This window comes from Podarcis liolepis (assembly GCF_965112155.1).
Source record: "Podarcis liolepis genome assembly, chromosome: 15".
Taxonomy (NCBI): domain Eukaryota; kingdom Metazoa; phylum Chordata; class Lepidosauria; order Squamata; family Lacertidae; genus Podarcis; species Podarcis liolepis.
In genome coordinates, this window is record NC_139566.1 from 11,748,482 (window position 1) to 11,774,134 (window position 25,653).

At 46.4% G+C, this 25,653-nt stretch overlaps 1 protein-coding gene and 1 long non-coding RNA gene across 2 annotated transcripts in view; one reads left to right on the plus strand and one right to left on the minus strand.

Moving 5' to 3' along the window:
- The first annotated feature begins 2,673 nt into the window (after window positions 1-2,673).
- RAB1B (RAB1B, member RAS oncogene family) lies at window positions 2,674-22,672 on the plus strand. The gene is made up of 6 exons (XM_083477670.1): window positions 2,674-2,969; window positions 9,897-9,969; window positions 17,875-17,970; window positions 18,189-18,284; window positions 19,089-19,220; window positions 20,767-22,672. Exons 1-6 carry the CDS (start codon window positions 2,956-2,958, stop codon window positions 20,959-20,961), a joined length of 606 nt encoding a protein of 201 aa, XP_083333796.1. The 5' UTR covers window positions 2,674-2,955; the 3' UTR covers window positions 20,962-22,672.
- The window catches only part of LOC310694567, a 120,768-nt gene continuing 117,416 nt past the window's right edge, over window positions 22,302-25,653 (minus strand). The window contains exon 2 of the long non-coding RNA XR_014519756.1: window positions 22,302-25,268. This is a non-coding gene — a long non-coding RNA (uncharacterized lncRNA). The remainder of the gene's footprint in view (window positions 25,269-25,653) is intronic.

Consider the following 25,653-nt stretch of genomic DNA (forward strand, 5'->3'; position numbering starts at 1 on the left):
CCCTGTCCTCTCACGCCAAGTTTTGAATAGCAGTAGAAGAAATCCTACTTACATTTTGAAGTTTCTTCTACTTACATTTTCTTTCTGCTTACATTTTGAAGTTAACATTATGAACTTTCTCTGTAGAAAGGTAATTTAAAACACACAACCAGGACCTATGTTTTCTACCACCCTAAAACCCGCCTAAGCTACTCCAACCCCTATGCCTAAATGTCAGTCTAAAAATATACAAAGCTATGGAAAGCATTATATAAAAATATCAATGAAAATGTGTAAGTACCAAAACAAAATATAAATCCTCTTATCCTCTCTCACATACCCACAGACACACTTTCACACTGCACCTACCACTCCTGACTCCTGGACTGGACATCTCTGGTTTGTGACTTCTAAGCCAGAATTCAAAGAGATGTCACAAAGGAGGGCAGGTCACTGTTACCTTGACAACCCAACTGCTCCTCAGTCTTGATGCTTCTTCAGAACTTTGAGGCACCTGATAGTTTGTCTGAAACACCTTGTTGAAACATGTCTATTCATATTCATATCTCCATTTCAGATTATCCTGATTTCTAAGAGAAGTTACCACCCCAATCTCCTTTTAAATACAATATGAAACACACATCTCCCAGGTTTAAGGATGTTGATAACACAGCATTAGGCAAACTGCTTTACAAGCAGGAGGTCCCAGGTTCAATCCCCAGCATCTCTAGGTAGGAATGGGTATATTCTCTGTCTGAAACCCCACAGAACTGCTGCTGATACCAGTGTTGATAATAGTAGGGTAGATAACAGTGGTTTGCTATGATATAAGGCCAGCTTCCTATCTAGATTCCTACGTTGTCTTTTAACTTGAGAGCCAGCAACCTTTCCCACAAGACACAATGATTCATTCATTTCTTTCACATACAATATGGCATCCTTTTCACATGTACTACTGGCAAGCCAGGTGTCTAATATCTTACTGTATATTTGTGCAGCTGGTTATTGCTGCCTAAGTAGAACCTTACATTTGTCCCCATTGAAATTCATTTTGATAGCTTGGGCCCAGTTATCCAATCTGTTAAGGTCATCTTGAATCCCAATTCTGTCTTCAGCCACATTAGCTACCCCTCTCTGTATGTGCTTACATGCTCTTTCATAATTCTCGTTTGTTTCATTTGGAATTGCATAGCTGCTTCCAGAACATGTCCGTACCATCAAAGCTGTGATGTTGGTGGTAGCTATATGTTTCTCAAACAACCTACTTATGAACTGTTAAGTTGTGGGTGAACACAGCGATTCTTCAACAGCTCTTGTTTATTCACAGAACAGAACTGAACTGAACTGAACTGAAGGGTTCAGCCAGCCTGCTTATATAGAGCTCCACTACAACGCAACAGTAACAACTTTCTGTAACTATCCAATCACTGAACGTCACTTTCAATTCCTTACTTGCATATAACTTGAACAATGTTAAAACTAAATTAAAGAGCACTCATCTCATCTAGCCAGTTGGGCACAGAAAATCCAGTTTCTGAATTACAGCTTCTCATTATATATCATTAAAACATTATCCTTTAGACACCTATGCATAGGCTAGCCAGGGGTCAGCAGACTTTTTCAGCAGGGGGCCAGTCCACTGTCCCTCAGACATTGTGGGGGGTCGGACTATATTTTGAAGGGGGAAAAAGAACGAATTCCTATGCCCCACAAATAACCCAGAGATGCATTTTAAATAAAAGGACACATTCTAGTCATGTAAAAACACGCTGATTCCTGGACCGTCCACAGGCCAGATTTAAAAGCCGATTGGGCCAGATCCAGCCCCCGGGCCTTAGTTTGCCTTCCCATGGGCTAGACCCAAATGAAATCAGTTGGGCTCTGCAATTTGGAAGTGATCCACTGCCCTACATCAAGGAAAGGGTATTATTTGCTAGGTTATAAAAAAGCCTACAAGACTGGAGTCCTTCATACCACAAAAATAAAAACACACTGAACGTGACAAAATCACTTGGTGACAGGCAGTGGGACAAATTGCCAAGGGCACTTCTGGATAGCAACTCTGCAGAGATTCAAAGCAGAGCTCTCTCTCTTGACACCCATCTATCAGTGATATTTAAAGATAATTAAATCAGTTCTACCCCAATGCACAAGCTAGATGAGTCACAGATGATCCCTCCCAACTGAAAGGGTTCTAGTGGATGAAAATAAGCTGTTATAACAAGCACAGTGGACTGCAGATGCAGCAGAGTCAATATACAGCATGTAACTAGACAACAGCAATTATTGCAAAAAAATCAAAAGGGCAGTGCATCCCAATGTGTGAATTATTTTACATGTACTGGAGCAGAGATAGTTTGTCTAGCAACACCCCCATTTTTTAATTTTGATAACTGCATGCCTATATTTGTTATATTTTCCAGTTTTATATTGGCCTCAAGTCAGAAATGTATGAGTAGCCATTCTTAGTACTGCGTTTGTAAGGTCAAATAATTTCAACTCTGCACTCCCAGAAAGAGAGTCTGCTGCACTTTTGCTCAGTTGAGCGTTGCAGCGCGAACTACATCTCCCAGACACCTTTGCGCAGGCAAAGGCGAGCGCACAGGTCACGCGGTGTGAAAGCCGACTCGAGGCGGGGCGTGCGCGAGAGGGAGGCTGACGTAGGATGTGAACGGCCTAGAACTCCCTTTCCCACAATGCCTCGCGTGGCCAGGAAGGCGATGGGTGGGGCTGCGGGAGCAAAAGCGCCTCGAAAACTGCTCTGGAGAGCGGGAGGGGAGGAAAAGACTACATCTCCCGGCGTGCTCTACGCGCTGGCGCCTGCGCGGTGAGAAGTCGCACCTGAGGGAAAGAGGGGAGGAGGGAGCGGCCGCCATCTTGCGTGAGGGAGAGACCGGACCAGCTTAGCCAGGAAGGAAGGAAGGAGGGAGGGAAGCAGCTAGTCAGCCGCCGACCTACCACCGCGGAGGAGCCGCCATGAACCCCGAGTAGTGAGTGTTTCTCCGCTGGGCCTGGCCGGAGGGAGGGGGCGGACTGGCTTCTACTTTGGGGAAGGGGAGGGGCTGAAGTTCCGGGCTCTCTTCTTCCTTCCCCCCCATATGAGGCCTAGATAGACTCCCTCCCCCGGTTCTCCTAAGGGCGCCGGTGACAGTCGGTGTCGAGTGGGGGAGAAGAGGGTGAATATATATACATATAATATATACATATATACACACACAAATACGCATGCACATACACCTTAGCCCATTCCTTATAGGTGTGGGGAGTAGTATACATATAACTGGTTGGAGGGAACGACAGAAACTCGACTCTTGTGCCAACCCCTTCCTCTCCCATGAACTGTTTAGCCCCGTTGCGCTATGGTGCCTCCTGTCCTTGGTGGCTTTTTATGTCTGTCCCCAACTTCCCACTATGTGTCTCCTGCTAGTCTTCTTCACCCCACATTGGTCTTGCGCCATTCTTCCTCCTGCCCCCAAATTGCCCACTTGCCTTGTCTGTCTTTCCCTAACTTTCTGCTGTGTTTTCCCGCAACCACTCCTCTGCCTCCGCCCTCCCCTTGCAACTACTAGCATCTTGTGCTGTTATTCCCACCCCCAGTGTTCATGATTTCCCCCTTTCCATTTCTTTTTTACACACCTGCATACCGCTCTGTTTCGCTTATAATGCATTTAGTTCACTTGTTTTGTGAAATATCTAAAACAACGTGTGCAATTAAGAAAAGAGAGGTTTAGCCTGTTTTTAAGGGTTCACAGGGTGTTTGAAAGCAGATAGTGTTTCCTTAAGATGTATGATAGACAAACGGATGGTGGAAGAGGAAGATGAAAGGTTGATTCACTGATTAAGTGAGGTATACATAAATGTTATATATAGATGTACCTGTGTGTGTGTAAAGCAGGGATGGGGAATCTGGCCCTCCAGATTTTGCTGGACTACAACTCCCATCACCCCTGGCCATTGACGATGCAGGCTGCTGGGAGTTGGAGTCTAACATCATTTGCAGGGCTGTAGGATCCCTACCCCATATAAAGTTAAGCTTCTGTGTATGTCCTCATTAACTAAGAAGAGTCTGTTCTTATACACCCCTTCAAAGAAAAAAACACCTGTAATCCTATTCACCCTTGCTTGAAAGTTGACTGTTTTACTCAGTGACACTTGCTTCCAAGTAAAGAAGCATAAAATCAGGATGTAAATTCCTGTGTCTATCTCACTTTCTGTTCAGTGGAATAGTCTTCGAGTTCATATAAACATCTTCCAACTCCATCATGTGCTCCCACTATATTGTCGTGTCTTTTTTACTTTGTACAGGAAAGTATCCACCCAATCAGGTGAGTAGTTGTTTACAAATCTGCTGTTAGATCCTCCTATATTATATACCTTCCCACTTAAGTGACCACTTGCCACATTATGTGGTTTCTGACCTAGGAAGTCTTATGCCACAGTGAACAATTAAGGTCTTTAAGGTGCTGCAAGATGCTTTGTGTTTGCTGGAGTTTGTCTTCTGTAGAAGCTATTTAGGTGGCCTGGCCTGGCCTAGCTTCTGTAGTTGACACTGTTCATCTGACCACATTCATTGAGGCCTTGCGAGGTTCTCCCAAAGTTGTTTCTGGTAACTTTTCCTGCTGTGTAAATAGTCCTACAACTGTGGTAGAAAAGAGCGGGGGGCTTTTACAAGTAAAGTTCATGAGCAAGCAAGCAGGGATTCGGGCATTAACTCAAACTCCTGCTTCTTTCAAGCTGTTAAGAACTTGAAACAAGTTTTGTTAAACTGAAGTAGTTTGTAAAAACAGTAATTTCAAACTGTGTACCAAGTAAGCACAGGTATTTGGGAGCATCTGTATTCCTATCTGCTCAGAATGGGAGAGCCCCTTAACACACCACTGTGCGGAGGCACTGGCTTGAAAGCTATTCTTTTATTGGCTAGCACAATCACATTTCAAACCCATCTGTTTTGGCTAGTCCTACGCAGAGTAGACCCATTGGCATTACTGTATACGACCAACATTGGACCAAGGTTGGACAAAAGAACGTACATAGAAGATAAGAATCTGTCATAAGCTAGCTCAGATCATTTGTCCACCCAGCTCAATTTTGTCCATGCTGACTGGCAGCGGCTCTTCAGACTGAAGTCTTTCCCATGCAGCCTAGGATCTTTTGCATGCAAAGCATGTACTTAACTATTGAGCGACATCCCTTTAAGACTCTGAGCAGAATATGCTGTTGTTTAATTCCCAGATGTCAAGTAGTTGGGCTTTTAGTCACTGAGTGTGAAGGGAAAGCACTATGCAGGTGCTCAAAGGCACACTTTCTTGGAGATACAGAGCTCTGGCCATTGTATGTAGCACGGGAGACTCATGAATCTCAAAATGGGCTCATGAAATCTTCGGGCCCGGCAATAGTGGGCCTGAGGCCACTATAGTTTTGGGATCTTTGGTCCTTTCTGCTGCATCTCTGGCTAGTTCTGACTTGTAAAAGAATTACTTGCCAGATGTTCTGTAGAGAATAAATAATGCTTCCATGAGATCATCCAGGAGATCATTGGTTTTACATTCATTCCAGGGATGGGGAGCCTGTGGCCTATCAGCCCAACCAATGGTTAGGGTTGAAAAGAATTGTAGCTCAGCAACATCTGGAGTGCCACAGGTTCCCCGCATATGTTTTATTCTAAGCTCTTGGTTTTCCAGTGTGGGCAAGCAGGCTAGAACAGCCTTCTTTGGGCCAGTTTCTTCTGTGGACTTTGTTTGCAAAGGATTAACAGCTACCCATCAGGATGATCTGCTGCACCTTTTGGGAATGGCTACTCTGAGCCATCCCCAGAAACATTCACCCTCATTATCCAGGGTTGACTGTGGTTGCCATAGCCTCTGCAGAGGCTACTGTAGCTTATCGGGTCAGCTTTGGTACCTTTGGTTTAAAAAACAGGAGTTTCTTCTCTATCAGCTCTTACTTAGCTGGTCATGAATGCCGTTACCATTGAGGTAATGTGTTAGCAAAGTTAAAACTGGTAGTGGCTGCAGACTCAGTGGCCAGACTTTGTTTCATTGACGCCAAGGACAGCAGTATCTTTTCTGAATGCTGAGCCCAGGCTATATACCGTATTTTTTGCACCACAACACCCACTTTTTTCCTCCTAAAAAGTAAGGGGAAATGTCTGTGCGTGTTATGGAGGGAATGCCTACGGGTGGCATGCCTACGGATTTCCCTCCTCTAAAAACTACGTGTGTGTTATGGTCGGGTGCGTGTTATAGAGCGAAAAATACGGTAGTTTACTGTGGTGGAGAGCTAACCTAGCATAGCGGCTAAGAAACTGAGCTGTGGAAACAAGAAGTTCCCAATTCAAATCTTGCCTCTTTTGTTAACTCATTAGGGGCAAGCTAAGACACTCTCAGCCTTCCAGCTGCAATGTGGGGAATCATAATATTGATCTACCTTACAGGACTGATGTATACATTACTGATAAGATGTCTGTGTAGCACTTTGCTACATGCTAATCAGCGCATTAAGTGCTTGGCTGCACAAATCCAGAAAGCATCAATTCTGCTGGTAAACCCACATTACAACAGGAACCTCCTGTTTTTAGGGGTGAAGGTGGAACATGATGCTGCATTGGCAGAAATATTGGGTTGCTCGACGCTTAGGTCTGTAAACATTTACTATGGATGGCACCTTAAGAACTACAGTGGTGGTTTTGGCTTTGTACAGACCTGTTTCTTAAATTGCTAGAGGTTTCTAGCCTTGAAAGGATGTTGGTTATGTCCTATAGAGGTCTGGTGTTCTGAAGTAAAGGGGTGTAGTTTTAAAATAAGGAGAAAGGAGAAATCATCTTCGGTCTTGCAGGGGGAGATAAGTGTATATAAAGTGTCAACAAGATGGTTGGATTGTCATAACTACTCTGAAAAACAATCTTGAGGTCTCTTTTAAGTTCCAGGGTCTTCTTTCACGGGAAGTGTTCAAAGAAATGACCTGAAGATCATGTGCCATCCTTTCCTGGCAGAATGGATTTGCTGTCTGGCTGCCCTTAACTTTTTAGGACACCTTGGTCTTCACAGTTCAAGTTTGTTGACTGCCTCTTTAGCAGCTGCTGACTCCCCTGCCCTGGTAGCTGTGAGTTGGCTGGGGAAAAACAGATGCGTTCTAGGTTGTGGTGCAATCTGGCAAATAGATCAGAAGCATGTGATCTGGGTCAGATGCCTTTAATCTGAATTTAGGTTCAACAGAATTGGGGCTACCTCTAGCTCAGGCTAAAACCTTTTGAAGTCTGTTTCGCAGTTGTTTGTCCCTTTGGGCCCAGGGCTTGTATATATCTTGCCCTTCCTTTCTCAAACCTGCAGTGAGTGAGGAACAGCTGGGAATTGGTGGCATTCCTAAGGTCACCTGAGTCCATGACTGAGGCTTGGGACTTTAGATTTTATTGGCATGCATTTGCTTTGTGAATGGCATTGCCTCCCCCACCCCCCAAGATTAGGGATAGTCCCTTCCCTCTGTGCTTAATCAGGAAAAGTGCCAGCACACCATCTCGTGACTCGCCTGCTTCCTGTCACCTCTCCCGCACACTAGTCAAACACTCCAATTAAGAAACTTCCTTCCTTCTGACTGTTGGCTATACTTACAGTTTGATACATGGGAGAGAACAGCCTGATAGTCAAGTGCCCTGTTGTGCTTTTGGGGTAGGGGGATCCTTGGCAGCAGTGCTGGTGGTGTGGCAAAGGGGTGGTGTTGTGAAACAGATTCCAGAAGTTTTCTGTGGTAGTCCCCTGAGCTGCAACTTCAGATGAGTTGGGGGATAATGGGAAGTGATTCTGGGGCTTTTTGGAACAGGAACGATGTAAGACAGAGGGCCTGAGTAAGACAGTGGAACTGTCTCCCTCTGTGGACTCTCCTTCATTGGAGGTTTTTAAGCAGAGGCTGCATGACCATCTGTCATGGATGTTAGATGTCCCATTCCAACTCTACAATTCTCTGATTCTAAGGCCCAGCGACTCAGCTGGGAGCATGATGGTTCTTAGATATATTATGCACTCTTCATCACAAAGTCCCAGGGCAGGTCACAGCAATGTAAAATACAACATTGAAAACAGTTTAAAACAATTTACAAGCACAACAGGTATGGGTCCTAAAATATCTATATCTTAAGTGCAAAAAGGCCAGGCATCTTCAGCCTACAAATAAAAGATGTATAGTGATGGTGCTAGATGTGTCTCTCTGTGGAGGACTACAACTCCCCATCAGCCCCAGCCAGAACATTGTAGTTCAACATTTCTGGAGGGCACCAGGTTAGAGGAGGCTGCTCCAGGTGGCAGGAGTTAGCCATGATTTAAAATTGAGCCTGTGTTTGAAACAGTTTGCAAACACTGGTTAAAGCTAACCATGGTTAGAGTTGATGTTGCTGTAGGTTAGCTCTGACAAAAGTGAAGCAAGGCAGGGATAAATTTTCACTAGGGTGTGTGGGGAGGAGAGTGCATGAATCCCTGACTCACTCCCTGTTGCTTAACCATGAGTAAGAGATTGAGAGAATTATGTTTCTACTGGGCCTTACTGTCCCTAGTGCCAGTTAACCATACTGATTCATAGGAATTATTAGACATAGTGCCAGAAGTCCACTGCTGCATTTGTCACTGGCGACTGCATCTTTTAATTGGGCAAGGGGCTCTACCCCTCTTGTCGAATCTGGAAAAGGGAAGGAGATGCTCACCTTGAAGTTCAGTCTCTCAGAAAGCAGTGGAACTTCTTACTGCTTTTTTAGTGCCTCCACCACAACCCATCCTTGGCAAACCAGATGTTGTGGCCTACAACTCCCATCATCCCTGACCACTGTCTATGCTGGCTGGGGCTGATGGGGGTTGGAGTACACAGGCTCCCTGCCCTGTTCTAAGCACTTCTGAAGCTAGCATTATAAGTCCTCCCCTCCTTCCCTGGTCCTCCAATGCTCACTGGAAAATTGGAGCGGAGACCTTAACCCACACCTTGGGATAAGGGCAGGGCTGGGTCTCTGGTGAGTGCCGAGGCCAAGCAACATTTCTAAAACCCAGCAGAGTACATAATCATGGCATATACACAGAGCCCTACCCTATGACTTTCCAAGGAAGTATCTGCTTTCGATGAGTAGTGCATTGTGACAGTTCCTACAAAGATGATTTATTTGGATAGTGAAGTCAGACCTGAACAATCAAACAGAACATTCAAACATTGCTCAAGGCTTGTGCATACACAGCAAACTCATCTAAATGATAACCTTGTCAAAGAAACAAATGTGGTGGGGTATTTAATGCAATTTGCTGCATTTCAAATACATGTTTCACTTTGTGTAGAGGTGCTCCTTTACAGAATACCTGCCGGCCACAGATAATCTGGGGTATAGCCATATCTCAGTGCTAGAGCATCTGCTTCTTATGCAGAAAGTCCCTGGTCTAATCCCTGACATCTCTAGATAGTGCTGGGAACATTCCCTTGCCTGAAAGTTTGGAGACCTGTCTCCAGGCAGTGTAGATGCTACTGAGCCATGTGGACCATTGGTGTGACTTGGTATAAGACAGATTTCAGTTTCCTGTTGGGTGAGCTGGGACATGAGCTAGAACAGAGAGGAGGCTGATAATTGGGGGCGGGGGGGGGCAGTACCACTTGGGACCTAATGGTTTCTGCTTTGGCTTGCTCTGGCTCCTCCTGATTTCTTCAGTAGATAACAATCAAGATGTTTTTGTACCTCCCTTGAACAATTTCACAAGAGAACTTGGATTTCTGGGGCAGCCAGATCCTGTGCTATATTACTGTAATATTCAGAATACTCAAGCTTAGTATAAGAATGTCCTCACTGCCGAGTCAGGTACAGTGTCTGGAGAGGAAACAAATTAGCTCAGATGATGATGAGCGATACTTTTTCTATCCATACAAAACTTGTCTGTTCTCCTCTTTCTATTTTCCAGTGACTACCTGTTCAAACTGCTTCTGATTGGTGACTCCGGTGTGGGGAAGTCATGTCTCTTATTGCGGTTTGCTGTAAGTATTTACTTTTGCCATAAGTGGCAACCTTTCTTCCTAGCCTGGGGAGCAAATGCAACCCTCCCGGGCTCCCTGTCTGGTCTATGGCATGCTTCCCAGGCCGCACCCCCTCCTCCAGACCACATCCTCCTTGAGGCAGCTGCCTCAAGTGGCGGAATCCATGTGATGGCACTATGGGTGCCGCATGGGTGCCTTGCCTACTGCTGGTGGAGAAGCTGCAGCTTCTGGTGAGATCTTGCAGGGCTCTTGTGAGATCTTGTTGGAAGCTGTGGTAGTCAGCACAACTCTTCTCCCATGGTGGGGCACCACCACTGGAGAAACAAGGAGAAGAGGCAGCGGCTTCTGGCAAGATCTTGTGGACCTCTCAAAATGCACCTGGCGTGTGGCGAATTTCAAATGGTGCATTTTGAGAGGTCCACAAGATCTTGCCAGAAGCCGCTGCCTCTTCTCCTTCTTTCTCCAGTGGTGGTGCCCTACCATGGGAGAAGAGTTGTGCTGACTACCACAGCTTCCAGCAAAATCTCACAATAGTGCTGCAGGATTTCACTGAAAACCGTAGCTTCTCCACCAGCAGTGCATTTTGCACCTGGCTACCAGCCACTTGCTACCCAGTGAAGATGCCCAGGCACCAGGGTGGCACCTGACATCTCCACCATCTGAAGATGCACGCCTGGGGATCCTTGGATCTTGCCTGTTTTCACACACATCATGTGTCAGGACTGGTCGTTGTCCTCTTCAGATCACCACACAAACGCTTCTTGTTCTTTTATAAAACTTTTTATTGCGTATTAACAAAACATTCTTATAAACAGTTCTTAACTATTATTCCTCAGAGTCACTTCTTTCAGATACCTTCTGAGCTCTGCTTCTCCATGACCAGCCACTCTCAAAATGGCGAAGGCGCCTTTCCCTTCGCTTTCCCGCTCTTTTTTCTAACCTCCTGGCTAGAGCTGGCCTGTATCTCCTCTCCTCCGAATCTGAGCTAGAACTTAACCCTTGCCTTTCCTGTGAACAACCGGTCCCTCCCTGTTGTTCCTCTTGCTCCCTTCTATTAGATTCACTGCTCTCCTCCCCCCCTTGGGGAATGCTTTCTCCCTCTGATAAACTGAAAACCTCTAATTCTTCCCTGACATCACCCCCTCCCCTAAGCCCCCCTTCCTCCTCCTCGCTCTCCTCTATTTCTGGAGGACCGAACCCTATGAACTCCTCTTCCTCGCTATCTGTCTTTTCAAAAATTTCTTGAAGATGCCAGTTCTGGGGTTTTGGCTTGTGGGGATATTTTCTATGAAATTCTCGCTGCAATTCCGGAACGTTAATTTTTTCTGCTGGTTCCCATGAGTTCTCAGACTCATCTAACCCTTTCCATGCAACCAAATACTGTAATTTCCTCCTACTTATTCTCGAGTCTAATATCTCTTCCACTTCGGTCTCTTCTTCCCCCATCATGGTGGGGAAAGGAGGTGGTTCCCTTGAGATTTGATACTTATGTGCTGGTACAAACACTGACAATAAAGATCTATGAAATACAGGGTGTATTCTCATATTTTCAGGCAAATGAAGCTTGAAAGCGACTGGGTTAATTTGAGCCTTTACTTGGAAAGGTCCCAATCTCCTTGGTTCTAGCTTTTTACACTTCCCTCGTATTGGTAGTCCCTTGGTAGACAGCCATACCCAGCTCCCTACTTGTATTTCTTCCCCAACTCGCCGGTGCCTATCTGCAGCTTTTTTGTAAGCCTCTTTAGCTTCTTCCAAATCCTCTTTCAATATCTCATGCATGCACCTCAACTCCTCTATCATTTGTTCTGCTGCTGGTACTGCTAACTGCTCCTCTTGACCTGGGAATGCCCTTGGGTGCAAGCCATAGTTTGCCACAAATGGGGCTCTGCCCGTAGACACATGCATTGCATTATTATACGCAAACTCTGCTAGACTCAACTTCTCTAACCACCCGCTCTGCTGATAACCAGCATAACACCTCAGATATTGTTGTAGTGTTGCATTCGTTCTTTCAGCTTCCCCATTGGTTTGCGGGTGTCTCGCTGACGTGAGGCTTAGCTCCACATCTAGTAACTGCATTAACCTCTTCCAAAATTGTGATGTAAATTGGGCCCCTCTATCTGAAATGATTTGTGATGGCATACCATGCAACCTAAAAATATTATCTAAAAACATCTTTGCAGTTTCCTGTGCGGTCGGAATTTTGGTACATGGTATGAAATGTGCCATCTTGGTTAGCATGTCAACCACTACAAAGATCACTGTTTGCCTGTGCGATGACGGTAGATCCGTTATAAAATCCATAGACACCACATCCCAAGGCCTTCCTGGCGTGGGCATAGGTTGCAACAACCCTGCGGGAGCTGCTCTGGGTGCCTTGGCTCGTTGACATACTTCACAACCTCTTACATATTGTGTTACTTCCTCCCTCAACTTTGGCCACCAGAACTGCCGTGTGATCTGATACAGGGTCTTTTCTCTACCAAAATGTCCTGCAGTCGGGTTATCATGATGTTGCCTCAACACTTTACCTCTTAATTCACCTGCAGGTACATACAGCACCCCTCTCCTGTACAACAATCCATCTTTTTCTTTGAAACCTTCCTCTTCCCCTTTACCTTTTCTCAGTTCCTCCATTTTCTTTTGTGCAAACTCATCTGTTACTGTCAATTGCTGGAATTCCCTGCCGTCCACTACTACGGCTGCACACCCCCACTGATCCGATCTCAGCATTTCTCGCAACTTGGGAGGTGCTTCCCCTTCCATATACTCAGGTTTGCGCGATAGCGCGTCTGCACGAATGTTTTGATGCCCAGGTATGTACTCAATCCTAAAATTAAACCCAGCAAAAAACTCTGCCCACCTAATTTGCCTTTGGTTTAGCTGTCTAGCAGTTCTCCAATACTCTAAATTCTTATGATCTGTTTGTACCACCACCTGATGTGATGCCCCTTCCAAAAAATGTCTCCACACTTTAAAGGCAGCGTGCACAGCTAAAAGTTCCTTATCAAATATGGTGTAGTTTTGTTCTGATTGATTTAATTTTCTAGAGTAGAATGCACAGGGTCTCCAGTCCCCTTCCTTGTCCTGTTGCAGCAGAATGGCCCCAATAGCCCTGTCAGAGGCATCAGTTTCTACCTTTATACGCTTACTTGGATCTAGGTGCATAAGATATTTTTCTGAAGCAAACACCACCTTTAATTTATCAAAGGCCTTCTGTGCTTCCTCAGTCCATCTGAATGGCCCCTTGCCTCTTAGACAATCAGTTAGTGGCGCTGTGATTTTGGAGTAATTACCTATGAATTTACGATAGAAATTAGCAAATCCTAAAAACCTCTGTAGATCTTTCTTAGTTTTAGGTGCCTCCCATTCCACCACTGCCTGAACTTTACTGGGGTCCATGTGCACCCCTTTGTGGGAAATGCAATATCCCAGGAACTCCACCTTTTGTGTGTGAAATTTACACTTCTCTAACTTCACATATAACCTGTTGGTCCTCAATCTCTCTAACACCTGTGTGACATGTTTTACGTGTTCCTCCATACTTTCACTATATATTAAGAGGTCATCTAAATAAGAGACACAGAACTGATCCAGTATACCTGCTAAGACGTGATTGATGAAGGTTTGAAATACCCCTGAGCCATTTTGCAAGCCAAAAGGCATTACCAAGAATTCAAATGCACCATACTTAGTACAAAAACTGGTTTTCCACTCATCCCCTTCTCTGACCCTTATCAGATTATATGCTCCTCGTAGATCAAGCTTGGTAAAGACTTTGGCTGACCTTACTCTCTCTAAGAGGTCATCTATACGTGGCAGTGGGCACACACGAGGCTTCATTTGACTGTTAAGGATTCTGAAGTCACATACTAATCTTGGTGCCCCTTCCTCACCTTTCTTTTTGACAAAAAAGACAGGAGCACCCCCAGAGGCCGTAGACTCTCTAATAAAACCTCTCTGCAAATTCTTTTGCAGGAACTCCCTCAATGCTGCAGATTCTACTTCCGACATGGCATATATCTTGCTTGGTGGCAACTGTGCCCCAGGGACTAGATCTATCTTGCAATCATAGGGCCTATGTGGTGGAAGTTTATCTGCTTCTTTTTCACAAAAAACATCCTGATAAGCCATATATTGTGATGGAATCTCACTTTCATTCCCCATCAACTTCCCTTCTACCTCTGTTCCCATTACTTCCACCGAGATTTTTCCCTTTTGCCCCAAACAATGTGTCATACAATATATCGAACCAAAAACCAAAGATCTTTGATGCCAGGCAATTACCGGATTATGACGATTGAGCCAACTCATGCCCAGCACCATTGGGTGCCCAGCTAGTTTGGTCACATGAAATGCCCTGGTCTCTGAGTGATGACCCATATCCATTCTCATTGGTGGAGTCTCATAAGTCACTTCTCCTGAAAGTAGCGGTCTGCCGTCGATTGTTTTCACTCGCAGTGGGGAACTCAAAGGTAACAAAGCGATTTTGTGTTCCTGTACCAATTTCTGGTCTATGAAATCTGCTGACGCTCCTGAGTCTAACAACGCCTCTACCTGGACGCTGTGTCCATTGGGTAGTTGTAGTTGCACCTTCACCGTTAGCCCTGGGATAGGTGGTTCCGCGTGAGAGCCTTCTATTGCTTCTCCACCCGGCTGCAAGCTCCCATTTCCAGCCGGGGACATTCGTTTCCCTGATGCAGTTCCTCTGGGCAATTGTCGTGTCTCATGTCTGCTCCAGATAGAGACTCCCATCCTTTACGATTGTGACATTGTCGTGCTAGATGCCCTGGTTTTCCACAGACAAAGCAACGCCTTGCATCTCTTCCTTTCCCTGCATTTCCTCTTACCATGGAAGAGGTAGTAACTGGGAGGGGTCTGGCTGCTCCTAATTCCATGGGCTCTGGCCGCTCTCGTCCTGTCACGTTGCCCGCTCTGCTCTCTGTACTTTCGATATTATTTTCCCGCCACCGTGGTCTCCATTGTTCCTTCTTTTCACTAGCCCTCCGTTCCACGCGTAGGCTCAATTGCAGGCACGTTCGGACCAGAGAGTCCAAGGAACTATGTTCTGGCATTTGGGCCAATTGGTCTAAAATCTCATTATTCAGTCCTTCCCTAAAAAGGGCTGCAACTGTTGGGGAATTCAGATCCCATTTTAATTTCTGCACCAGCAAACTAAAGTTGGACCAATAAACTCCCACAGTGTCTTTTCCTTGTCTCATTCTCAACAGCTGCCTAGCTGTGGTTGTTTCATGCGCAGGGTCTAAGAAAATTGTGTCTAGATACTGCAGAAAAATTTGTAGATTTCCTAGGGCGACATCCCTCCGAGATATGAGGGGTATAACACAGTCCTTAGCCCTCCCTTCCAAGAAATTAATCACATAAGCAACCTTCTCTTGCTCAGATTGAAATTCTTTATCCTTTATCTCAATTATGTAAGAAATTTCTGTCTTGAAAGCCATGTATTCAGAGCTTTCTCCCTTGAAGCTACGTGGGCGTACAGTAAATGTTTTACTCACTCTATCTCCACACGTCGATTGCAGCATGGTTCTATGTTCTCCCAGTGCTGCCGATAGTACGTCGACTTGACTTTTCAACTGTAAGTTCTGTTGCCATAAGTCCTGTAATGTTAGCTGGAGCGCGGGGGTTTCTCCTTGCCCAACTGGCGCCACAGCTCCATCCATTTTGGTTTCTCCTTCTTTACTTATAGTGAAGAGGCGCAGAGCAGAAGGTATTCTGTCAGGACTGGTCGTTGTCCTCTTCAGATCACCACACAAACGCTTCTTGTTCTTTTATAAAACTTTTTATTGCGTATTAACAAAACATTCTTATAAACAGTTCTTAACTATTATTCCTCAGAGTCACTTCTTTCAGATACCTTCTGAGCTCTGCTTCTCCATGACCAGCCACTCTCAAAATGGCGAAGGCGCCTTTCCCTTCGCTTTCCCGCTCTTTTTTCTAACCTCCTGGCTAGAGCTGGCCTGTATCTCCTCTCCTCCGAATCTGAGCTAGAACTTAACCCTTGCCTTTCCTGTGAACAACCGGTCCCTCCCTGTTGTTCCTCTTGCTCCCTTCTATTAGATTCACTGCTCTCCTCCCCCCCTTGGGGAATGCTTTCTCCCTCTGATAAACTGAAAACCTCTAATTCTTCCCTGACATCATGTATAATTCTATCCATGATATTTTATCTACACAATCAGAAAAAAAATCAGGAACCGAAAATTTGTATTGAATAATATGACTTTCAAGCCATCTGTCCTCAAAATGGCAACTAGGCATTCCATTTTGGGGACTTAAGGAGCCATTTGGTGCCCAGCTTATATATCTGAGTTTGATCCCTAGTAAGTGAGACTTCAGCAGGGGCAGTAGTAGGAGTTGAGGACACCTTCCTGTTTCACCTCAGGTGGTGAAATGGGATGGGCCACCCCTGACTCTGCACATCCCTCTTTCTTTTCTGGATGGAGGCTACTCTGCTCACTTTGGCCTTTCTCCCCACCCATCACTGGCATGTCACCTTCAAAAGCTTTACTAGAAGGGAATGCAGTCCTCAGGGTGAAGGGGTTTCCCCAACCCTTGTCCTAGCCTATCGTTAGTGAGCCTAAGAGAAAGCAACTGATTGGAGCTGCCTCCTGGTGATGAGTTTTCTTAAAGCTTTTCAGGAGATTTGAGCCAACGGAAGAGGCACAAGACCTGTGACTAATCCCCTTGGAATCTCTTATCTCACCCCCCCCTTTACACACACAAAAATACAACATTCATTGTGAGGAAGCTTTGTTTTCTCTGTTTGCCCCTCAGGATGAGCAGCTATAGTGATACAGTTTTTAAACTTTTCTGGTCTTTAGGAAATCCCTCTTCCATTCCAACATGTCTGCCAAGGAACCCTAGTTTGCAGTGTAGAGAGTTTTGCTAAATGCATTGCTCACGTGAGCTGAGCACAGATTAAGAAACAGACTCCCCCCACAATCGAGTAGTTGTCATGAGCCTAAAAATTCTGTTATTTATTAAATTTCTATCCCACCCTTCCTGCCAAAGAAGCACAGGGTGGCAAACATCAAACAGTTTAAACAATGCAATTTAAAATAAAATAACCTATTTAAAACATTTGAAAAATTATCTAAAAACATTTAAAGGCAATCACAGTGGTACTACTACCAGTAAGAGATCTCCCATTTCAGAGTGCTGTATTAGACATACCACCTTGCCTGCAGGCTTGCAGTCAGAAGGTAGAAGCAAAACAGGAGGTGGAGGAGAATCAAACTGGAGAAAGCCAGGATGAATAGCCATTGCACTGGAGTTGGGTGGCCATTTCAGTACTAGCTGCCTGCAGTCCTCCCCAGCCTTCAGATTCAGACACTGATTGTTGAAAGCCACAATAAAACCTTTATTAACTATGATGTTCTTGCTGCTGAACTTATTCCCATTGGGAAACCCTAATGGGATCTTGAAGAACCTCTGAACTTGGAACAGTCCTGGGGTGAGGAATCGTTGGTCTAGACTGCGCAGGAAGACATGGGAAAAGTTGGTTTTGGTGCATTCCTCCACCCCCTCCTTCCACTGTGTAATGCGTGGTTTATACAGTGGTCTCACACTACAGTTGTTCCTTGCCAGTTGGCATTCTAGGCATATGCCAGCCTTCCCCAACCCTGTGCCCTTCAGATGTTTTGGATTACAACTCCCAATAACCCCACCCAGCATGGATGTGCTGGCCGAGGTTGGTTGGATATGAATGCCATTCCCTAAAATGTACACTGCTTTTGTTTCATGTGTGTTTGGGAATCTTGAGTGTTAGAATTGTTGGTTGCATTTTGAGACACCTTTCCCCCACCCACAAAAAGAGAATTGAGAACAGGAACGGTGACTTCTGTCTGCAACTACTTATTGTTGATGAAACACTCTCTTTCCTAGGATGACACCTACACAGAAAGCTACATTAGCACCATTGGGGTGGACTTCAAAATCCGCACCATCGAGTTGGATGGCAAAACTATCAAGCTGCAAATTGTGAGTCTGTAAATCTCTTGGTTTCAAAAGTGTCTTTAGAGGAGTTTTTGGATGTGGGAACTAATCCCAGAATTCTGGGTTGTTCATTGATTCCTCTGTGGAGAAGATGACTCACATTCCTATAGCTCTGTCTAAAGGTTTTGCAAGATCCAGTTTCATCCATGGGTTGTAATCTAATGGTGCTGAGCCACAACTGTTATCATCTCTTCCCTCTCCAGTGGGACACGGCCGGGCAGGAACGGTTTCGAACCATCACCTCCAGTTACTACCGAGGGGCACATGGAATAATTGTGGTGTACGACGTAACGGATCAGGTAGAGTAATGGCTGCATTGTGTTAGAGCAGGGGTGGGAGATGGGTTGGGGGAAGATGAAAAAATCTGTGTGTGTCTGTTTAGGGTATCCAGCTCTGGGGGTGAGGAGGAACAGTGGGAAAGAAGCACCATGAGTGTAAAAGCCAATCACCCACCTCATTTCTACAGAAGATGGTCTATGGCTGACATCTGTTCAGAAGGGTGGACCAAATGCTCCCATTTCCAGAGGTTGTGTTGGTAGCGGTGTCTTGAATCAAAAGGCAGCTCTGTCTAACTAGAGACCATGAGAAGCAATTATCTCTCCAGCCCCAATTAACAGGAGCAATTCAAATTGTAAAGTCAAAACACCCAAAATGATGAAAGCAGAACAGTTAACTGGAGTGAGCGAGCAAAGCTCCATTCCGGCACATTTTTACCTCTCTTCTTGATGTATTTTGTGAATTGATGCATGGGTTGGATCCAATGATGTCCTAATTGGAGTAGACCCATTGAAATGACTGGACCTAAGTTTGTCATGCTCATCAATTTCAGTGGATGTTCTCTGAACAGGACTAAAGTTGCCTACAACCCTAGGGCCATAATTTCGGAGAGCTCAGAATTTCCTAAGTTCTCCTTAAGGCAGAAGTTCTTGGGGGGTCTGAGTTTTGCACTAAGTATTCTGTGAGATTCTTTCCATTGATGAAGCTGTCTAGTCTGCCTGCGGCCCTTTCCAGTGCCAAGGGATAATCAGGTTGATGGCCAGGCTTGGAAGTCTGAGCTCTGCTGCCTCTCATCCTCTTCCCTCTTGTGGGCTCCCACCTTTCAGGAATCCTACAACAACGTGAAGCAGTGGCTGCAGGAAATCGAGCGCTACGCCAGTGAAAATGTCAACAAGCTTCTCGTGGGCAACAAGTGCGACTTGACCACAAAAAAAGTGGTGGACTACACAACTGCCAAGGTGAGCCGCTGAAGGCAAGGCAGATGAAGTCTACGGCCATACTACCCTGAACACGCCCGATCTCGTCAGATGCCAGTGGCTGGGAAGAATAGCAAGTTGGCTGTTGTGCTTTAGGGCTTCCCACAGGCATCTGGTTGGCCACCGGTAGAAAAGGACACTGGACTAAATGAACCACTGACCTGATCTAGCAGCCAGGCTCTTCTTATGCTCTTCAGGCTTTTCTTAGGTTCTTCAGGCAGGCACAAGCAAACCCTGCAAATCAACAACCTTTTTCCTCTCATCCTCAAGGCACTCTCCCTCCTTTAGCCTCAATCCAAACAGAGTTCAACACAATTCCAGCCAGGCAAAAGCACACCAGGAAGATGTGGGAGAAGTGTAGCCTAGGGAGAATTCAGTGGTCCAGGTAGATGGCCTGGAGAGGCACCTTTGACTCCAGGCCTGAAGTTCCCCACCGCATCATCAGGCCTGGTCTGCATGTGACAGAGTGCAATGTTGTTGAAAGGACTTCAGCATAACCCTGCAGGCAGCTTAGGCACAAATAGTCTTTAACAAAAAACAAAACACCTAGCAGCCATAGGCATAGTTTAGTGGGGGGAAATGTTTTTAAAAACACAGAATTCTTCATAGGCTTGGCTCTTGCATGTAACACTTCAGCAAAGGAAGGCAAAGCAATTCAGTTCAAACGCCCCATTGTAAACAGCTGTCCTGGATCAGCAAATTAATTATTATTTACTTTTGCCTTTCAGATGCTCCGAATAGAGGCAGAGTTCTGTTTATTTTAGCTTTTCAAACTATACTTGCTCTTATGGCACAGACAGGTGTCTAGGTCATATCTTTCAATGTCAGAATGCCTTGGGAACCTCCCGGCCCTTCTCTGGAATATTTGCTTTTATTTGCTTACATCAGGGATAGCCAACATTGTGCTCTCCAGACTGCAGCACATCAGCCCTAGTGAGCAAGGCTAAGGATGGTGGGAGTTGTAGTATAGCAATACATCGATGGCACCATGTTGGCTACTGCAGATTTGCATTATTTATATCCCACACCTTCAAGCTAAAGCCAGTGGTGGTATGGTGGTTAGAGTGTTGGATTAGGACCTGGGAGAGCAGGGTTCAAATCCCTGCTCAGCAAAACATGCTCAGCCTAAGCTGCCCCAAAGGGTTGTTGTGAGGATAACATGAGGCGGAAGAGAAGCAGGTACGCTACCTGAATCTCCTTGGAGGAAAATAACTGTAACAAAGAACTGTCCAAGGGCAGCTAACAATAATAGAAGGAGCAAAGTACATTGTAATAATAACAGTAGTTGTAGTAGTAGTAGTGGTAGTAGTAGTTGTAGTATAAAAACAGCAAATTAAAGCAACAAATTGAAGGAGAATGTGAAGAAAGGCCTCAGGCAACAACCTCATTGTACATGTAGATTGATTATGGGAGATGGTTCAGCTGCTGGCCTTGCAGTTGAGGTCCTGCAAGGAGCCTCTGACCTATATAATAAAACCCGGGACTCTTTGCTCCTTCCTAACCTCCCCTCTCTCTTTTCTTCGTGCAGGAATTTGCAGACTCGCTTGGGATCCCCTTCCTGGAGACCAGCGCCAAGAATGCCACCAATGTGGAGCAGTCGTTCATGACTATGGCGGCTGAGATCAAGAAACGCATGGGCCCGGGTGCCACGGCTGGAGGCGACAGACCCAACCTGAAAATTGACAGCACTCCGGTCAAACAAGGAGGCGGTGGCTGCTGCTGAGGAGGAGGGACATGAGGATAGCGTGGGTGGGGGGCGGGGGGCAGGCTGTGGGGAGAGGGGGCCTGCCCTTCCCCTTCTGGTCCAGCCCCACCTCCTGCTTCTTTTTCTTCTCCGAAGGTGGCTTTCCCGGATGATACCTCGCCGGAGGGGGACGGGACCTCCCTCCCCTTCCAGCTCAGCTGCTCCAAGTGCTGTTGAGTATCCTCGGCCTGTTTATTTTGGTTTTGGGGTTTTGTTTTGTTTTGTCACTTAACTCTGTAGGGGATTTTGTGTGGGAGGGGTATTGGGGTTGCGGGAGGCAGTGGGTTGGGCTGAGGGTGGGCTCTGTACAGGTTGCAAGCTTCCCTACAACGGGGAAGTGGGGGGTGATGACATGCTCGTCTGCCTTGGGGCCCTCCTTCCCCCTCCGCACCCCCCAAGGTAGGCAAGGCCTGGGCAATGGTTCTCTTTGCTGGTTTCGTTACGCTGCCCTCCCTTCTCTTCCCCCACCTCCAAAACTGTGTTTCTAATCTGGGGCAGAGCGTTCGTTATCTTTCGCTTCAGTCTCCCTTTGCTTCCTGCCCCCATGAGTCTTTGGACTTTGCTAGGGCAAGCCTGAGTTCCTGTGTCCTGTCCTTCTTACTGGCATTTGACTGGTTTGTCAGCAGGCAGGGTTTAGCTGGCAAAGGGCTGAAGTGTCTGTGCATCTCCCCCCCGCCCCTTGTCTCCAGGCCCCATTTGGTCAAGATGCTGTGTGGCCCACCGCACTCATTCCCCTGCATGTAGCAACTGCTTTCTTTTTCTGCCAGGGGCGGGGGCTTGGTGTCCCTTGCTTCCTTGCCATTTTTTCTACCACCACATCCTTTCCGCCCCGGCCACTCCTAAAACCTTTCCTCTCAGGGCACCCTGTCTCACAGCTCCTCGCTTTCCTAGCTGTCTTCTCCCTGCTGTGCCCCGTTTTCCCCAGCCTGCTCTAGGAACAGACATCCTGCTGGCCTCTAGCGGGAGGAGAAATGTGTAATATGGCCTCCCTCCATCACTAGCGCTGCTGCTGCTGCTTCCCCTCGCCCAAGTGGCGGGTGGTTTATTGATCTAATTTAATCCTTCCTCAAGACTGAACTACTGGGAGGAAGGAAGGTGGGTCGCGGGGGGCTTCCCAGCTCCTGCATTCCACAGTCGATGAATGTATCTTTTGGACAGCTGGGCAAACTCTGTGAGTCTGCTTCAGGTGTGGTCTGAGCAGGACCCCGCTCACCTATGGCCATCTTGGCATGCTTTGGCCCTGATCTTCCTCCCACGCCACCCATTGATTCCCTTGTTGATATTGCAGGTCTGTGTAGCCAAACCCTATTCTTTTCCACCCACCCATCTTCCTTCCCTGGATCATGACCAAACCAAGGCCCATCCGTCCCCCCCTGTCGCCCCCACTACCCCCGGTTTTGGGCTCTGGCTCCCAAGAATGCTATGCTGTATCGCCTTTTTTTTTTTTTAGCACCAGGAAGCTGCATTTTCCATATTGCTTCACTACTACATTCATCCCATTGTCTTTCCCCTTCCCCCACTTTATTTAAGGAACGTCAGGGACCCCGCTGGGCCAGGAAGTGGGTGGAAGGTGGTTTTGTTCGTCAGCTTCTTCTTTTTCCACAAGTGAAATTTAAAAAACACAAATGAGAGGAAAAGAGAAAAAAATCCAATAAAACATAACCAGCCTCTGCAAAATGAGGGATTTTCAGGCTTGGCTGTGTAGTCCTTATCTTCCTTCCTGCAAGGGATTCAAAAGGGTTGAGCTTGTCTTATGGATTGTTGGGGTGGTGGTGTGTTTGCACTCTTGAAATGTTGCACCCAAGGAGTGGTGGATGTTAATGGTCTTAACTCCCACAGCTATGCTGGTAACCCCAGGCATCTCCTCTTCTTTCCTTTCCCTGCCCTGATGAAAAGCCATCAACTGAATTTGAAAAAATGTTGCCATCTCAATTCTGGCTGCAGGAAAATAAGTGTCAGCTGAAAGAGCGTGCCAGACAAGAGTCTTGTGTCCCTTTCTTGGTTCAATCAGGAAAAATCAGGTTCCTTTGGGTCTTCAACATCTTCTTGAGGAGAGTAAACTGTGGGTGGGAACGTGTCTCTGCATCCTGTTGGGCTCCCTATGGCAAGATTTGCCTTCCAGCTGAGAGCCACTAGTTTTTAATGTTCATTTTTAGCTTGGTGTAGCCAGTGCCGTGTCTGCTTTTGTGCCTCATCCTGGCTGGTAAAATCAGCCTCCATCTGTGACTTTATTGTGCAAGGCAGAGTTGATACTCCAGGGTGGGGCTCGGGTACTCTTTCTTTCATGATTCCACAGAACTGCTGAAAAGCAGAACGCAGGAAGCCTGATTGGGCAAGATGGATTAGGCAAACACTTCCAGGTTATCTGTAGATTTGTGGCTTTTGCTAACAAAACCCGGTTATCTTTTTAACTGTGGCTCGGGCTGACTGTGCTGGCTCCTGGCCTTTCATGAAGTGGGATTCAGAGAGCTCAGGTTCTCACTGCCCATTCTCCAGGTCGCACCCTAGAATTGCTGTAGCCAATGTGGTATAATGGACTTAGGAACAGGGAAGACTTCAAAGCTATGTCAAACCTGTGTGTGTGAATGAGAGAAAAATGGTAGGCTTCCCCCACCCCTGCTCCACACAGTGCCATCCAGAAGCCCTGGACCACAACTCTTATTGACACCAATGGTTATGCTGGCTGGGGCTGATGAGATCCGCAGTCCAAAACATCTGGAGCACACCAGCCTAGGAAAGGATGAAGTAGACTGTTTCTGGTTATGTGGGCCACGGACTTACCTGTTATCAGGCATGGGAAAAGGTGCTTTCAAAGCCTCCATACAGGGGGTTTGCTCTTCTGGCAAAGCTTGTGCAGGATGTGGCTGTCGGAACACACTGGGAACCTCCAGCCACTTGTCAAGCTCCTTGATCATGCAGCCGTCAATGAAATTTAGGCAGTGGTCTCCTGTTAGCTGCTGGTGCTTCTTGTCGAAGAGCTCAGCCTGCAGTGGGCAGGAGAAGTGGTTCCTCCAGTCTCCAGCAATGCCTTTCCTCATGAACGGGCTTGTATCGATCATCTCATGAGGGATGCATGTACCATTCACGAACCTGCAATGCCTCCAGGTGGAATCCAGGAAGGCACCCAGTCGTGCCGCACAGTCCTCCAGGCCCTCATGTAGATCATCATAGGTGGCATGGGAAACCTCCAGCTCCTCCTTGCAGCTCAGTCAGACTTTGGTGTCCTCAAACCAGGAGCCATAATGCACTGTGCCATCCAAGTAGCTGAGGAGAATCTCATGGAAGCAGCCAGGGTGATGGAAGAAATTGGCCATGCTTAGAACTGAGAGGACGACATGGCGACGCCTTCAGGGTTTCTGACCAAATGGATCACCTTGGGCTTAGATTTCTTCAGGGACGATGTTGGACACCCCTAGACTAGGCAACAATTGCACTATATCAGCCTTCATTGTGTGCTGTTGTTGAACTACCCTTAAATCCAAAATAGTTTATCGCACATGTCTTCAGTTAGAGGGAACTGTAGTTTGTTACGGGTGCTAGGAACTTAGCTCTGTGGGAGGTAAAGTTCCCAGGCTTCTTTGCGGGAAGCCATGGGCTTTAAATATATGGTGTGGAGGCGACCAAAGCCTTTAGGGTACCACAAAGCTCTTAATGTATTATTACAGATTTAGGGGTAACAGAGTTTAGGGATGCAAGGGCACTCATAACTGCTAAGAGTTAGTGAATGTCAGAAATTAGTAAAATGGTAGAATTTAGATACAGTACTATTTGGGATACTGAATGGAAAATACAGGCTGCAGCAGTTCTGAAGTGGGCCACACACAGAAGTTCCTGGGTTTACACAAATGAGCCTTGCTGGGCTAGCTAAATGCAGAGTCGTTGAGAAACAATGGAGAGTCAGGTAATGGGTTATTAAGGGCCATTGGCAATGCAAAAACCTACCCTTCCCTCCTGCTCTGAGGAGTAGACAGAGACGGGAGATTTGGGCGGTTGCCCAAAGTGATGGGGGGCAGCGGCAAGGTGCCACACAGGAAAAATGTGCCCCTTTTAAAACAGAGAGGCTGCTTAGCAAGTGTTATTGGGAAGGAGAAGGAGGTGCCAGAGCTCCAGGCAGAGGCCAGGTGGGGCAGAACCATATTGGCAGGCTGAGAAAAAGGCATGGAAATGGTGTGCCGGATGCCATGAGCTCCAGTGCTGTGTTGTTGTGAGGAACAAGCCCCCCGCTAATGCTGTGAACTCTCTTCCTCTACCTAGATCCAGGTGTATAGAGGTGTAAAACCATATATCTTAAAATGCTACAGTCTCTTACATGCCTGAATTCCTAACGGAAACAGGACCCGGGTAAGCATCTGGAACCCCCTGGAAATTTGCTACCGCTTGGCAGCGATTGGGGTGGTGTGCAACCTTTGTAACAGTATACAGTGGTACCTCGGGTTAAGTACTTAATTTGTTCCGGAGGTCCGTACTTAACCTGAAACTGTTCTTAACCTGAAGACCATTTAGCTAATGGGGCCTCCTGCTGCCACCGCGCCGCTGGAGCACAATTTCTGTTCTCATCCTGAAGCAAAGTTCTTAACCTGAAGCACTATTTCTGTGTTAGTGGAGTCTGTAACCTGAAGCGTATGTAACCCGAGGTACCACTGTATAGGCTTTGTACACACTGGCATTAAA